This window comes from Balaenoptera physalus (genome assembly GCF_965194825.1).
Source record: "Balaenoptera physalus genome assembly, chromosome: 18".
Taxonomy (NCBI): domain Eukaryota; kingdom Metazoa; phylum Chordata; class Mammalia; order Artiodactyla; family Balaenopteridae; genus Balaenoptera; species Balaenoptera physalus.
Genome location: NC_138899.1, coordinates 81,687,595 through 81,704,602, shown reverse-complemented (window position 1 = coordinate 81,704,602; position 17,008 = coordinate 81,687,595). Strand labels below are relative to the sequence as shown.

Below are 17,008 nucleotides of genomic sequence, written 5' to 3'. Positions count from 1 at the left end.
CAAGCTCAGGAAATGTTTGGTGAATGAATGGCTGGGAGAGCAAGGAACAGACCGTCAACAAGAGAAAGAGGCAAGGGACTTCCCTGGTGGTCCAGTGGGTAAGGCTCTGCGCTTCCACCCAAGGGGGCCCGGGTTCGATCCCTGGTCAGGGAACTGGATCCTGCATGCCGCACGGTGCAGCCAGAAAAGAAAAAGAGAATGAGGCATGAAAAGAGGCTGAGAAACAGAAACATGGAAAGACCTACACTCAGAAGGCAAAGGAAAGAAGGGGCGGACTGATCCCACAATTTGCGAGCAATTTTTCACAGAGTAGAGTGTCCTGGGCACTGGCGCCAGATAGAGCTGGTTTGAACACTCTTTGTCACGTATGTAGTTCTGATGCTCTCCTTGGAGTGTTGTCAGCTCCAGGAGAGGGATAATAATACCTGCCTCATGGGGCAGTTGAGGGAATTAACCGTGAACACAGTACCTACTCGGCACCCCACCCAGTATCTGTCCTCTGCTCCTCCTTTTTTCACTCTAAGTCATCAGATATAGATTTATTTTTTCATTAATGCTCATATACACATATAACTTTAATAAATGGGGTCATGTTATACTACGCATATTATACTTTTTATATATGATCTTTTTCTCTTTTTTGATTTCTTCTCCCTGCCCCTCCTCCCCAAGTAACCTATATTAACAAATTTGTGTGCAATCTTCCTCACTTTCCTTCATGCTCATATAATCACAAAGAAATAAAATTCCAAGAGTAGTAGTAACACAGCATTAACTTGAAAGCACTCAGAATGGAGTAAAACTTAACTTAGCAAATATGTAGAAAGTAGCAAATACAGGTAATGCCCTAACTTCCTCATTCTCCCAACTCCGGACTTTGAGGAAAATCTACTCTAGGCCATCCCAGGGGTGGCAGCCTGTGCATGCTTTCCTTCAAGGGGATAGAGAACAGATTTATTCAACTACTTGACTAGCAGGCATAGTGCCTTCAGGGAGTTCCCTCGTGGTCTAGTGGTTAGGATTTGGCACTGTCACACTGTCACTGCTGGAGGCCCGGGTTCAATTCCTGGTGGGGGAACTGAGATCCCCCAAGAGGTGTGGCCAAAAGAAAAGAAGAAAGGAATAGTGAGTTTAGTTCTTTTACCATCCTCATGTAGCTCAGCCTACTTTTAGACAAATAATAGGCTCTCAATAGTCATCAAAAGAAAGTGAACAAATCAGAAAGTACACTGAGCCCAGACTGGGGGTGACAACAGGAAGGGTGTCAGCATTACATTGCAGGGGATAACGTATATGCTGGCTATCTTTAGGAAAATGCAGTTTGCCTCAAAAAGCAAGGCTAATCATGTGAAACAAAGACCAGAAAAAAAGAGAGTAATTGAACGCTAAAATGGATGGTGCAGAAAAAGAGATTTGAAAAGAGTGTTTGGTGCTGCTGGGAATACACCACCCGGGTTCGGCCCTGGTGGGGAAGGTTTGTGTGCAAAAGGAAGCGGCTTTATGTATAAAAACCATGCTGAAATATGACATTTAATATACTGCTTTCACTAAAATGAGATGGGCCAGTGAATATAGGAATGAGTGTATTGGTTTCCAGAAAATTCCTGTCAATTCAGATGTGAGTTTTATTTGTCATTCAGATAAAAGGTGAGGAGGTGGGAGAAGGTAAGAGGAGAGCGTCTGAGACAGGCTGAGAATTAAATTTCCCTGGTGAGCCTCCATTCCTCGTAGCTCTCAAATCCCCCTTCACCACAGCGAGCTTAATTAAACACGCCTCCATTGTTTGTTCATCTTCTCCCAGAAGCCATCATCCAAATGGAGGCCATCCCGTTAGAATCATAACCAGAGTTTGTGAACCGCATTTAATGGCATATCTGACTAGAGTGTGGGGAGTAAGGGTGCATTTACAACCAAAAGTGGCAGCTAGAAAATACCATGGCGGGACCACATCTGCCCGAAGAGGTGACTGTGCTTCTCGAGCTTTGCGTGAAGGGTTTTTATTCTTTTATGACATCAGAGAGGAGGGATGGAGAGCCTCTGCCCGTGAGAAAAGGGCAGGTCAGAGTTCGGAAAGGTCGAGGGCACCCCTCTGGCCAGGTGCCTTACGGCTAACAGCACAGCAGTGCCCTCAGGGACGGTTAGAGCCTGAAACAAGGGGCTGTCGACCCCAGCGCACTCCCCTTGGCCTGCCTCACCACTGAGGGATCGCAGAGCCTGGGCTTGTTGCTGACTCTGCCCCCTGGGGATTTCCTAATCATAATTCCTTGCCTCAACGCAAGTGAGCTAAATCTCTGAAAATATGAGTGTTGTTTCTTCCTTGGTGTCTACAGCTTTACGTTTCCAAAAGAAGAAAATCTGATAGCAGTGAATGTATGTCTTGGAATGGGAGTCACTAGAGAAGTGCACGTGGGCCACAGAGGAGTCAGGAGAGACCTCAAGAGTGTAAGGCGAGGCGAGTGAGAAAATGTCGCTGCCACGTCAGGAAACAAAGCGTGCTGCAGCCATCAGGCCATCACAGTACAGCGGCCCAGCGGTGAACCCTGAGGGAACCAGGATGGGCCACTGCGGCCCTCCCACACAGCGAACCATGAGGAGTTTCCAGAGGGGAAAACACAGGGTACTGGCCCCAGGTAGCCGAGGAATGATTTCAGGGAGCCCAGACTTCTGCATCTTCCCATACATAGAAAGGCACCAAATTCATTACCTTGAGGTGTCTGGTTTTCTTTAACTCATAGTAATTGTTTGATGTTCCAACTACCTAGTCTTTGTGGCAAAAACGCCCCGACCCCTTCAGGGCCGCCTGACACCTGCCTCCCCCCAGGCTGAAGCCGTCAGGTTTGTTTTTTGTATTTTTGAACTAATAATCTAATCTATTATGCATTTTAGAAGAACTCATAAGGCCTGTATTGTACTTTATTGTTTACAAGGCTGTTCATCTATAATCTTGTTTAATCGTCACAGTACCGAAGGAAGCTGACTCTCAAAGATGCAGAAATCTTCCTCCAGGTTGCACTGAGAAGGGAGGATTTGAATACAGCCCCCGGCCCTCAGGTGCTAGGGTTGTGACCAACTGGTGAGGTCTCTTGATAAATTTTTTGCATATCTGGGAGCTTTGTTTTAAAAAAATGAAAAAAAGACCTTCTTACCTTTATTTAGCAAGTGCCCTGCATTGGTCTGAATGGTTTTTGTACTCTAGTCTCATTAGAGTTAGGTGATTTAGTTTCTTTTGCTGACCCTTGATATAGTTCTTTAGGGAATTAATTTCTCTGGCATTGTGAACTTGAAGCCCTCAGTTTTGTCCACCGAATAGAACATAACTCTCAACTTTTAGGTTGTGCATTTTTTTTTTCCCGTCGACAGCAATCTGTCTCTCAGTGTGGGACTCGGTCCAATTACAGCCAGCCGCAGGACGGCTATTAGATAGCACAGGCCTGGGCTTCACCCTGACCTTCTGAATCAGAACCTCTAGGTCCTAGGCCTCTGCATTCTCATAACCCCTCAAGGAATTCCTAAGCGCACCAAAGTCTGGGACCCACAAGTCAACCTCTGCTGGTTAAGTTGAGGCCAGAAGTGTCTTGAGCTCTGCAACTGAGGGCCCACACGCAACTCACCCAGGCAGGCGGCCACCTGCCCTGACGGTGACGAATGCAGGTGGAGACAGCTCCCAATTAACAGACTCCTGAAGACAGCAGGGGAGGCGCACTGGGGGCCGCTAACACCCTGCTGCCCTATAGGGAGGCTCACGGGGGTACATTTCCTCAACTTTTAGGGCCCCAGAGCTCTCCTTGGGACTGTTTTTCAAGAAAGGACACTGCAGACCCCATCCTGTCCCCTAACTCTTCATAGCAGCAAGGTTAAAGCTTGCTCATCCCTACAAGGGCCCCCAAATCTGGCCTGGAGCAGCACAGGTCATCTGTCCATTGGTCTAAAATTTCATGTCTATGCAGTGCATCTCTGTTATAATTCCCAAAGTAGAGTTTTCTGAAGGTGGACATGGGAATTGGTGTAGTAGAGTCCAGGAGCGTGGTCCAGAAATCAAAACACTGGAACTCTAGCGCTATCCAGGAAGGTCAGAGCCTTGGCTTCCCCGTCCTCAATGAGGATGTGGGATTCAGTGATCGCTAAAGGTCCTTCCTGCCCCATTGCCCTGTAATTTCTCGGGACAAAGCCAGAGTCACTTCCTGAAAGAGGGGTATGCTGCCCCCTCCAGAATATGTATGGAAGACAGCTTATACCTTCTCACTGCACACCTCTGCTAGCAGTGACTCAGAACAGAAAGGTCAGAGGCAAAGTAGCAGAAGACCTGAAAACCACCTCCAAAGGTAAGAAAGGCACCAAACTGCAAACGCTGTTTGTCATGGGCCTGGCGCCATCTGGTGCACTTGGAGACCGTGTCACGCTGGCTGGCGTGTCCTCCTTACTGCTGGGTTTTGACACCAAGTGAGCGTTCACAACTACATTTCTACTAGGCGCATACCGTGTACCAGCCTCTGTGAATGTTGTATAATCAGTTATTTTCATGACAACCTGATACTTTTAGTGAGTCTAGAAGGAAAATGGTAAACCCAAGGTTTTATCGAAACAAAAGCAGAATCGAAGTTAAAATATACTTGATCCTTTTTTAAAAATCATAATAAAATGCCATCGTGGAATATCTGTCTCTATGTTCTGAGGTGGCACTACACCAACAGTGTACAGGAAAAGGGTAAATCAAGGTTCATGACCCTGCCTATCCAAATTACTGGGTTCCATCGCACCCCACTTCCTCCCACTCCTATGCATATACCACCAACAACAAAACTGAATTTTAAAGTAGAAGGGAAGGTAATACAGCTCATGGAAGATAATGAATCACATGAATGTTTAGCTTGGGGAAAGACTTCTTAAACAATATGCAAATATTGAAAGTCAATGAAAATACCATAGTGAAATAAAACACCTTGGGACAACAAGAGATATCAAAGTGAAAAAACAAGTCACAACCTGAAAAGGATGTTTGCAATGGAATCCAGAATAAATAAGGAATTGCTACAAATCAATAAGAAATAGACAAACATGTCCCCCCACCAAACAAATATGAAAGCCTGAGTGACCAATAAATATGACATGATACCAGCCTTATCAGTCTTTAGAGAAATGCAAATTAAAGCCACAAGGAGATATCAAAGTACAGCCATGAATTAGCAAAAAATAAAACCGATGCTAATCCAAGCATTTGCTAGAAGGTTCATACACTGCTGGTGGGCGTGAACAAGTTGGCTAAAAGGCAAAGAAGTTTGTCTATCTTGTATACTTTTGGGTGGGGAAAATACCTCCCCAGGTAATCTAGAATACACACCTGCCTTCAGGAGGGCTTGGGATTCAAAATATGCTATTGGAGTAGTCTAGGAAAACACAAGCCAAGAAATTAAAGTGGTCCTAGATTCATAGTTCTTTGGGAACTATGTTCTACAAGAAGCAAAAACATAATCTGGAGAAATATATCCTTAATGCTGGCTTCAAAGGGTTCCCTGGGAATTCCCTGGCAGTCCAGTGGTTAGGGCTCCGAACTCTCACTGCCAAGGGCCTGGGTACAATTCCTGGTCAGGGACCTAAAATCCCACAAGCTGCACGGCGTGGCCAAAAAAAAAAAAAAAAAAAAAGGATTCCCACAGAGAAACACTCCCAAACGTGAGTTTAAAATCCAAAATTACCAAACACATGAGGAAACAAATCACCATGAATGAAAATCAGTAGAAATAATAAATTGCAGAATTAGACCCCTCAAAAATGTCAGAGAAAGAAATTTGGAGGTACATAATGAAATAAGTGTTTAAAATACTAAATTAATAAAAGATAGAATCAAAAACATGAGAAAGGTACACAATACTATCCAAAAAGATCAGGCAAATTTGGAAATTTAGAAAAAAAGAACGTCTAGAATTAGATTAGTCGTTGAAAATTTAACTCAATGGTCAGATTAAATGCAGATTAAATCCAGGTGAAGAGAGAACTGATTAACTGGGAGATGCATCTGAAAAAAACTATGCAGAATGCAGCACAGAGAGATAAAGAGTGGAAAATATGAAAGAGAGGTTAAGAGAAATAAAGGATAGAAAGAGAAGGTCCTGTTATTGTCTAAAAGGAGTTCCAGAAGAAAACAATAAGGAAGAGGTAGTATTCAAAAAGACAAATGGGGCTTCCCTGGTGGCGCAGTGGTTAAGAGTCCACCTGCCAATGCAGGGGACACGGGTTCGAGCCCTGGTCCGGGAAGATCCCACATGCCGTGGAGCAACTAAGCCCATGCGCCACAACTACTGAAGCTGCACTCTAGAGCCCGCGAGCCACAACGACTGAAGCCTGTGTGCCTAGAGCCCATGCTCCACAACAAGAGAAGCCACCTCAGTGAGAAGCCCACGCACCACAACAAAGAGTAGCCCCCGCTCGCCACAAGTAGAGGAAGCCTGCGCGCAGCAACAAAGACCCAATGCAGCCAAAAGTAAACAAATAAATTAATTAATTAAAAACAACAACAGCTGTCACTTGAAAAACCTTCTAAAAAAAAAAAATGACAAATGACTGAGAATTTTCCAGACCAGTATGATAGGAATGAATTCCTCAGATTGAAGAATTGCAATCAATCTCAGGGAGGGCAAATAAATATCCACACCTTGATATTATAACGAATATATAGAACACCAAAGAAAAACAACAACTTACCTATAAAGAATGACAATTGGATTTACAGTAAACTTCTCAATAGCAAAAATAAAGGTCAGAGATCAGTATGATGCTATCTCCAAAGTCTGAAAAAAAAATAACTGTCAATTTAGAATGTTATGTTACTAAATGATCATTCAAGAATGAAGATGAAATGAAAGTATCTTCATTCAAATAAAAGCTGAGAGCATTCACCGTTAAGATACTTTCACTAAAGACATTTCTTCAGGGTGTCCTTGAAGGAGAAAAATTATCCTAAAAGGAAGGTATGAGACACAGGAGGAATAAAGAATTGGCCAGTATGTGAGTAAATGGCCAGACATTATAAAACTAGATTACCTGAATAAAATTAGATTATTTCTTAAGCTAGTTGGAGCATACACGATCATTCATAATTTTATTTTTTATTTATTTATTTTTTTGGCCGTGCCACTCGGCTTGCAAGATCTCAGTTCCCCCACAAGGGATCGAACCTGGACCATGGCAGTGAAAGCACCAAATCCTAACCACTAGACCACCAGGGAACTCCCCATAATTTTATTTATTCCTTATTGTGGGGCTAAAATATTTTATAATAATTTTTTTAATAGTGCAGGGGAGGGAATTCCAGGCAGAGGCCCTAAGGTTGGAAAGAGCTTGACCTACTTACAGAAGTGAAAAAGGCCGGCGTATCTGGAACATAGTGAGGAGTAGTGGGGAAAATGAAGCTAGAGAGGAAAGCAGAGGCCAAATCATAAAACCTTTGAAGGCCGTTTCAAGGATTTGTCCCAGTCAGTGGGAAACCATTAAAGGATTCCAAACAAAGGATTTAAACAAGCTAAATTAAATATTAAGATAATTCTGGCTGCTCCATTTGAAAGGTCCAGGAGGTACTAAGACCTATTATATGAGGTCTAAACATGTCATTGTATTTCTCACTGACCCCGATTTACCCAGAATTTATTCAGCTGGGATTACCAAGGCATAATTCCCTCCATTCGGCCTGGTGATAATCAGAGTTAATTCCTTTGTACTGCACCACATTCAATTCACCTTATGGCGCAAGAAAAACCCCTCTGCAATGAGATTGTCATTCAAATTACAGTGGAAAAGGAGATGTGGCTAATTGCTACAATGTTGAGTGCAGGGAGAAATCTGAAGGTTTCGAGGAGGGGTAGGTGGCTCTAAAGCTGACCCATGAAGGATGAGGAGAATATGAATTGATGAAGAGGAAAGAGTGGGCATTCCAGATGAGGGGAACAGGTAATACCACTCACAAAACTGTAGAAAAATTAGCAGGCTACGTGGGAATACTGGCTTGATTGGTACTCAAAATTCCGTTACGGATTAGTAATAGAAACTATTGGTTGGGTAGCATGGAGATAGGTTAAGGAATCAGTACTTTTTCCTGAGGGCAACAAAGTATAAGGATTTTTGAGTACGGGTGAGCTTTTTTTAAAATTGAAATATAGTTGATATACAATGTTGTGGTAGTCTCAAGTGTACAGCATGGTGATTCAGCTTTTGTTCTTTGTGGGGTTTTTTTGCAAATTATATTCCATTGTAGGTTATTACAAGATATGGGGTGTAATTCCCTGTGCTATGCAGTATATCTTTGTTGACTTTCTACTTTATGTATAGTAATTTGTGTCTGTTAATCTCATAGTCCTAATTTGTCCCTCCCACCCCGTCCCATTTGATAACTGTAAGTTTGTTTTCTATGTCTGTGAGTCTGTTTCTGTTTTATATATAGATTCATTTGTATTATTTTTTAGATTCCACATATAAGTGATATCATACGATATTTGTCTTTCTTTGACTTATTTCACTAAGCATAATATTCTCTAGGTCCATCCACGTTGCTGTAAATGACAATATTTCATTCTTTTTTATGTTTGACTAATAGTGCATTGTATATATAGACCACATCATCTTAAGCCAATCGTCTGTTGATGAGCATGGGGGTTGCTGCCATGTCTTGGCTATTGTAAATAGTGCTGCTATGAACATTGGGGTGCATGTAACTTTTTGAACTAGAGTTTTCATTTTTTCCAGATATATACCCAGCAGTGGAATAGCTGGACCATATGGTAGTTCTTTTTTTAGTTTTTTAAGGAATCTCCATGCTGCTTTCCATAGTGGCTGCACCAATTTACATTCCCACCCACAGTGCAGGAGGGTTCCCTTTTCTCCACACCCTCTCCAGCGTTTATTATTTGTAGACTTTTCGATGGTGGCCATTCTGACTGGTGTGAGACAATTCCTCATTGTGGTTTTTATTTGCATTTCTCTAATAATTAGCAATGTTGGGCATCTTTTCATGTGTTTGTGAGCCATCTGTATGTCTGCTTTGGAAATGTCTATTTAGGTCTTCTGCCCATTTTTTTAAATTCAGTTGTTTGTTTTTTGATAGAGATGTATGAGCTGTTTGCACATTTTGGAATATTAACCAGGAGTGAGCTTTTGAACAGAATACTTGTTTCTATTTCCAAAAAAACATAGAGGGAAAAAGAGAAAATGAAGCCTATGTGCTGGTTTTTATTCTTAGCAGCTGAAGGCACCCTGCCATCCCCAGGTGCTTCATCCACAATATAGTTGCCAAATTGCTACCAGATTACTTCATCCCTTGCTCAATTTCCCCAGGACGCTACTGCTTAAAGGGTAAGTCCAAACTCCTTAGCCCAACATTCAAGACTCTTTAAAATTCGACCCCAATATACCTCTCCAAAAAAGCTCACTTTAAGGAAATTAAAACTCTGGCCAAATGGTCTATAAATTCCGAGTAGGCCACAGCATCTCCCACCTACTTTCCCTTGCTTACGCGGTTCTTTCTCCCTGCAATGCCTCATTTCTTCTGTTTACCTCTGTAAGTTCTACCCAGGTTTTAAGGTCTAGTGCAAACCCCATATTCGCTAGGAAGGCTTTTCATACAACGCAGACAATTCTTATTTTCTCTAACTTTCCTCTGGCATTTAATACAAGCTGCCTTAGTAGAAGTTACCCTTTTAGGTAGAGGGCTACATACCTCTCAAGCAGGAACCTGTTGGTTTATAAATTCTTAGCAGCCCCAAACTTTCTCAGCAGAAGACCTTGTATATATACCATTAGTGTCGACAGCTGTTAGTAATAATGACCACCCCTTTGGTTTGAAATTGTTAACCAAATCTCCCCACCGATGGGTAGCTAGATTGGCTTCTCCACTAAGACCGCCAAGATCCACTAGGGAAGGAAAACAACTTCAGCATAAAGGATCATTCGCTACTTGCGACGTGAAAAGCAATATAATGAGTAATGCGTGGTGGTGATGCTCTCGACACTGGTTGGGCATGAAACGCTTCCTGAAGACCACGCGGCCTTGCGTGGACCCCTCAGGGTCCAGGGGGTAAAACAAAGAACAGCTTCGGGCAGCCGGCCGCCCCGGGCTGACTAGGGGGAGGGCTGGAGCTTCCTCGCCGCCGATTGGCTCCCTGGAGCCGCCGCCTCCGGTGATTGGCCACTGCCGCGAGGGACGCCGGGACGGCACGCGGCGCGGGCCTCACATCCGAGGCGGCGACGATGGAGGCCGCGGCGTCGAGGGCTTCGTGCGTCGCGTCCTCTGGCGGGCAGGTGGAGAGCAAGGGCCAGGCCTGGGGAGCCGCCGAGGCCCTGTGCAGCCGGTGTGGAAGAAGGTCGTCCAGAGCTCCGGGTGAGGGGCTGGCGGTCAGCCCTTGGCCCGCCGGCCGGCGGGGGAGCCGAGGGACAGGCGGGTGGGCAGTGGCCGCGGCGGCGAGAGAGAGCGGGGGAGCCTAGGCCCCGAGCCCAAGTCCGCAGGCCGCCTGCGAGGTCGGGACGCAGAGGCCTGGAGGGCAGCCCTCACCCCTCCCGAACCCCCCCTTCACCCTCCCCCTCAACCCCCTCACCGCCCGCCCCCACTCCCCACCCCTCCACCCCTCCCCCCGTCCACTCAACCCTCACCCCCCAACTCCCCACCCCCCGCCCCGCCCCCACTCTACCCCCTCCTCCCCCCACCCCCACCCCTTGCGCCGCTCCCTTCCTCACCGACCGGTTCGAAGGTTCGGGAAAGGGGGGATGTGGGAATTTGGCCGTCATGCTGTGGTGAAGCAGCAACGACCCGTGATTTTCTTGTGTGGCTCTTTTTGTGGTAACGAAATGTTCCTGAAATTAACAGACAGGGCGGGGGCGGGGGGGGCGTGTTGCTCCGTTTGGCTTCAGGCGTTGTTTGGAAAGCAGCCCGTCACTTTTGTGCGTCTTGTGTTCTTCTGTCCTGGGCCGTGAGGGGCACCGTGCGCTCTTGACCCGCCCACCGAGACTCTCCTCCGCTGAAAACAGGTTCAGGTTACTTGAACGGCATCTAACGGCACCTCTGCCGGGGTGAGTTGTTGACTGTCAGCGCCTGGAGCTGCCAGAAAGTCTTAACGTCGCCCTGTGTGACTGTCACATCTTTGTACTTGCAGAGCAAAAGTCAGTTTTCTCAGTCTCTCCGGGACGGACTCCGCTTGGGAGACCTGGGAGTGTAGAGAAAGTTGGTGTGTTTTCCGGGGGAAGAGGCAAGTTTCTCCTGCCCGGATTTCGGTCGCTGCTGTTACGTAGAACATCTCCATTATTTGAATGATGTAGTACTGCAGAATAGAGTTTTAGAACGTGACATTTTTAAAATCACCGGTTCTTTCATACATTTGTATTGTGCTGAGAAGTACTCAGCTGGAAAGATGGTGCCTCTGCATATAGAATTGTCAAAGTGCTTTATAAGCTGTAATGCAGCACACGTTATCTCGACTTGTACAGTATCAGAAATCTTATAAACGTAAAAGCGTTTTGATTTCCTTAGTAACATTATCTCTGGAATTTAAATAGAGCTTTAAAATTTAGCTTGGTTGTGAGAAAGTTTAAGATGTTTCCTTGGCTTAAAAACTAAAGCTCTTTTTTATCAAAAGAATGCAATTATTATAATATAAATCAGCAGGAACACTAATTTTATAGTAAATGATGACTAATTTTATTTAGCTACGTTTCCCTTTTTCTTGGGAAGTCTTTTAAAATGACAACCGTTTGAAGTGACATAGCTATAACAATTGTTTATTATGATAAAGTTCTGCTTAGCGTATTAAAATCTTGGCATTAGATTTTTAATCAAGATTATGGTATTTCCCTTCATACATGCTAAGTTTGTGAAAATGATCTTTATGTGGGTCGTGTGTGTGACAGTGGTGGCATCTGACTTTTGCCCTGGCTTCTGTCTTTGCCAATGTCTTAGATCATTAAGGGGGGGGGGGGTGTCTTTTTTTTTTTGGAGTATATTTGATTTACAATGTTGTGTTAGTTTCAGTTGTAGGGAAAAATGAATCAGTTAAACATATACACATATCCGCTCTTTTTTTAAGATTCTTTTCCCATATAGGTCATTATAGAGTATTGAGTAGAGTTCCCTGTGCTATACAGCAGGTTCTTATTAGTTATCTATTTTATATATAGTAGTGTGTATATGTCAATCACAATCTCCCAATTTATCCCTCCCCCCCATCCCCCGGTAACCTTAAGATTGTTTTCTACATCCATGACTCTACTTCTGTTTTGCAAATAAGTTCATATGTACCCTTTTCTTTCATTTATTTTTATTATTTATTTATTTTTATAAATCTGTTTATTTATTTATTTTTGGCTGCATTGGGTCTTCGTTGCGCGCGGGCTTTCTCTAGTTGCAGTGAGCAGGGGCTACTCTTCGTTGCGGTGCGCGGGCTTCTCATTGCGGTGGCTTCTTTTGTTGCGGAGCACGGGCTCTAGGCGCGCGGGTTTCAGTAGTTGTGGCTCGCGAGCTCTAGAGCGCAGGCTCAGTAGTTGTGGCTCACGGGCTTAGTTGCTCTGCGGCATGTGGGATCTTCCCGGACCAGGGCTCGAACCCGTGTCTCCTGCATTGGCAGGTGGATTCTTAACCAGTGTGCTACCAGGGAAGTCCCTATACCCTTTTTTTTAGATTCCACATGTAAGCAATATCATATGATATTTGTCTTTCTGTGTCTGACTTAACTTCACTCAGTATGACAATCTCTAGGTCCATCCATGTTGCTGCAAATGGCATTATTTTGTTCAAGAGCGGGGTTTTGCCAGTTTCTCATGTCGGCTCTCACTGTCCCCTTCACAGGATGGGAAATATAAATTAACAGAGGGAAGTGTTATCAAGTAGAAAGAACATTAGACTTGGAAACAGAACTAGGTCGGAGTCTGGATTATGCCATTTACAGATCACCAAAATGTTTATCCATCTCTAGGTCGAATAAATATTCCCAGCCTACTTAGCTCTGATATTTACAATGACCAAATGAAGTACGTCAGAGCACTTTATATGATTATAAGAGATGGCAGATTCAAAGTATTATAGGTACCAAATAACTATATAAACAAAGGCAAACAATATTACATAACTCTGCCTGTTTTTTCTTCTGATTTTTCTCCCTCCTTCTGAGTTGTATTGTTTCTCCTGAATTTTGTTTAATCATCCATTTCTAACTAAGCTAGATATCTTTTCCTATACAAGAGAATTCCCTTTAATTTTCTCCTCTGATTATACTGAATATTCAATGTTGACAAACTGAAAAGTTTAATTCACAATAGAATTTCATCAGTAGGTCACCACCATGAACTTCAATGTGGACATGCTTTTTGTGAACTGTGCTTGTTGATAACTGAAGAATACAGCACAATTACATGCCCTGATTGTGAGGTAAGTTTTATTGTCTTTCATACTGAATGCATTACAACCTAATGTTAAAGGTAAAAATGTTAGAGAAATAAAACATACTTCTAGTTAGGAACTAGAAACTTGCATTTTTGCTGCTGAGTCTTTTAAGTAAAGAAACCTAGCAAAAGGTAAAGCTTTTCACATCCATTTTATAATTGTTCAAAGAGATCAAGAAGAATGCAAGGTTAAGGTCATACACTTATTAGCCTACATATTTTGACTCTGGAGATTTCTGTGGAATATTTCCTTTTTTTATTTATTTTTATTTTAATGTAGTATATTCCTTTCAAATCTCTACACCCCCCGCCCTTATTTTTTGGCCACGCAGCGAGCGGGATCTTAGTTCCCTGACCAGGGATCAAACCTGAGACCCCTGCAGTGGAAGTGCGGAGTATTAACCACTGGACGGCCAGGGAAGTCCCCAAATCTCTACTCCCCTTTTCCACACCAATACCATGCAAGCAAATTTTGAATTTCCCCCTGACCCTCAACCTTTGTGTGTCATCTAATTTACATTTGTGGAGATGTGTAAAAAGCCAAAACAAAACAGGAGGCAAACAACGGCCTAAAGTTAATGTTAACTTCAGAAGCGCTAAAAATAGTACAGTTGCACTAAAATCTGTGTGCCCGTAATAATGAGAACAAATTAAGGATTTAAAATAAAATTTACTGAACATTCTTTGCATTTACTACAAATATAAATGTTGCTCAGTTTATATAGTATGTTCCTGGAAAGTTGTCTTAATCTCTAAATTCATAATGTTCCACTTGAGAGATCAGAGTTTGGGGATTTGTATCCATTGTTTTCTATGGCAAACAATTAACATAGAGGCAGAAGACCTGGAATGCAGTCCTAGTTCTGTCACCCTAAGGCTGAGTTTCCTCATTTGTGAGATGGAAATAATACCTGCTTTTTTTATCTCATAGGATTGTAAGAGTCAAATCTGAATTATGTGAAAGTTCTCTACAAGCTTTAAAATAAGTGTGATAGTCGACCCTTGATTATTTAGGTGTGGATTAACTGGTTTGCAGGTTAAACGTGATAAAAATATATATAATAATATGTATATAAACATATAAATGTATAATTTGTGGAAGTTTCAATTATAGCATAAACATTTACATATAAAAAAACATCTGTTTTGGAATTACATACTTTACAAATCATGGCCTTTATTATGGTAAATTCCTGTCCCCTTTCCCTTTTTTTTTTTCTGACAGTCGGTTCCTCAGATGTGGCTAGCTACATAGTTAAGACAAAGGGGAACCTAGCTCCTGTGGTTGAAATGGAATATCCCTGACACATTGAGTCTTGTGGTGGGTTGACACATTGAGTCTTGTGGTGGGTAAAGAGTGAAGGGAAAAGGAAGAGGCAGAACTGTCTCTGCTCATATCCATCCTGTTCTGATATTCAAAAAACAGCAAGTTTATTAGAACAGTAACCTCTTGCCTTTTGTGGCAAATGACTTTGTGTTTAATGGTCTCTTAAATCACTATACTTGTATTATTTTTAGTGTTTTGGGTAACATCTAATGAAGTGTTTATAGTATATTTACAAATATTGGTTTTTGATTTTAGGGTTGTAACAAATCTATTTTGTATCATTTGACTAGTTCTGACTCTTACTTTGGGGGATATGTGACCTGTCCCATCCTTCCCTCCTTTTCCCCTTTCCCCCTGTGCTGAGTCCTTCAAGAAACTGTCCTGAAATTGTTACCACTTTTATTAGTTTTTAAAGTTTAGATTTTTCCTGATATCTTATATTTGGAATAAGAGATAATGGAAGAATCACATCTAAATTAGTGAAAAGTCTGAATTTATAGACTATTTCAGGATTGAAGTTAATTACTTTTAAATAATGTATATTGCTCTAAAAAGTAAGATTTAGGTACCTATATTCACATTAGACATATTTATAATTTATCTTTAATGTTGAAGGCCTAGGTAGTGCAGATTATTTCAAGCTTAAGCCTAAAATGATTCCATTCAGGGTTAATGCGTATACTTGTGTTCTTATTTCTGAGTTTGGGTGAATATGAATTTATCTATCAGTCTTTATCTTTTATAGTTGTATGGGTTTTTTTTATAACATCCCTTCTCTGCTTTTGATTGATATTAATGGTTAATAATAACCATTCTATAATTATATACAGCAATATGGCAGGTTTTGTTCAAGGATAGGATCATACTTAGGTACCATTCCAAAAATACTGGCATTTTATTGATAATTTAGACCTGAGTCCAAAAGTATATTGGGCCATGAGGAAATGATAATTTATCCAATCAATAGGTAATTAATATATATTAAAATCCCATGTGGATTGGAAATGTTAATAACATGCAAATTGAAAATGTAGAATAGAAGAGACTATAGATAATTGTGTGATCTTGGATGGGGAAGCCTTGTTAAATGTATCACTGAAGTCAGAAACCATAGAAGAAATGCCGGTTAAATTTGACCGCATTTTTTCATTTACAAGTAGAAAAAAACAACCAAGCAAAAACACCACCATATATAAAACTTAAGTGACAAGCTGTGCTGGGGGAACGGGGAGAAAATCTTTATTATATATATTAGAAGTTGAGACTCTTTACACAACTTTAACTGAAATCTTTTAAGTCAGTTGTATTTAATATTTTCTTAAATTTCCTGGGAGAAATGTCCTGTATCAAATGTACTGGTAGTAACATTGACTTCTTACTATGAAATGACAAGCCAAAGGGGCATAAGTGAGAAGGTGGATAGAAATTAAGGTTTTAGCCCCCAATTTTGGGGGGGTGCTCTTAAAAATAACATTTGATCCAATGTGATTTTTTTAGAGTAACGCTTTTCTCCTAATTATCTAATAATAGATAACTGTCTTTGGTACATTATACTTGAAACTTGCTAGGACATCCTCTTCCCACCAAAGACACACATGGGAGACTATAACATTTAGTAGTCTGCTTTATTTCTCTCAGCATTAACCTATCCTCATGAGAGTCTCCTACGTTACTTTTAACGGCTGCATAATAAACCCTGGTACATAAGTGCTGTAATATAACCTCTTTATGAAAAACACTTAGGTGGTTTTCAAATTCTTTCACTATACTTTTGCATAATTCCTCAAACCCACTCCCACCAAAAAAAAAATCCCATCAGCAGGTTCTGTTAATTTCTATGTCTTAAAAAAAAAATAGGTGTTTGTATTTGTCACATTTTAAAAAAATGTTTGGCAAGTTAATGGGCAAAAAAATGGGCATCTGCTTGTTTTAAATTGCAAATCCCTGATTACTAGTGAAATTGAGCAATTTTTCATATGTTGACTTCTCAGCTCTTCTGGGAGGATCTTTAACAGATCCTTCCAGGTCCTTGCCATATTTTCCTTTTGAATTGTCTTTTTTCCTAACTTGTAAGAATACTTCATGTGATAGAAATATTAACACTTCGTTCTGTGTATTTTAATTATTGATATTTTCTCCCAATTTTTCATTTTTAATTTTATTACATTTAACCATTCAGAAATGTTTCCTTTTTCAGTTGTTTTTTTCCCCCTCCTTCATGGCTTCTAAGTTTTCTTTGATTAGGCAGACTTTTCATCTCAGAGTTATACA

At 41.7% G+C, this 17,008-nt stretch overlaps 1 protein-coding gene across 8 annotated transcripts in view; it reads left to right on the top strand.

Annotated features, from left to right (window-relative positions):
- Positions 1–17,008, top strand: part of RNF17 (ring finger protein 17) — a 131,319-nt gene that overhangs the window by 3,747 nt on the left and 110,564 nt on the right. For 3 of the 8 annotated variants that reach the window (XM_082435062.1, XM_082435060.1, XM_082435066.1), the window contains exons 1-3: positions 2,966–10,363; positions 11,133–11,225; positions 13,302–13,396. In XM_082435062.1, coding sequence (XP_082291188.1) covers positions 10,234–10,363; positions 11,133–11,225; positions 13,302–13,396 — 318 coding nt within the window. In that variant the 5' untranslated portion in view covers positions 2,966–10,233. Of the gene's footprint in view, positions 1–2,965; positions 10,364–10,915; positions 11,050–11,132; positions 11,226–13,298; positions 13,397–13,453; positions 14,732–17,008 lie in introns of those variants that run through there. The other 5 variants (XM_082435064.1, XM_082435063.1, XM_082435067.1 and 2 more) reach the window with 5 other exon arrangements.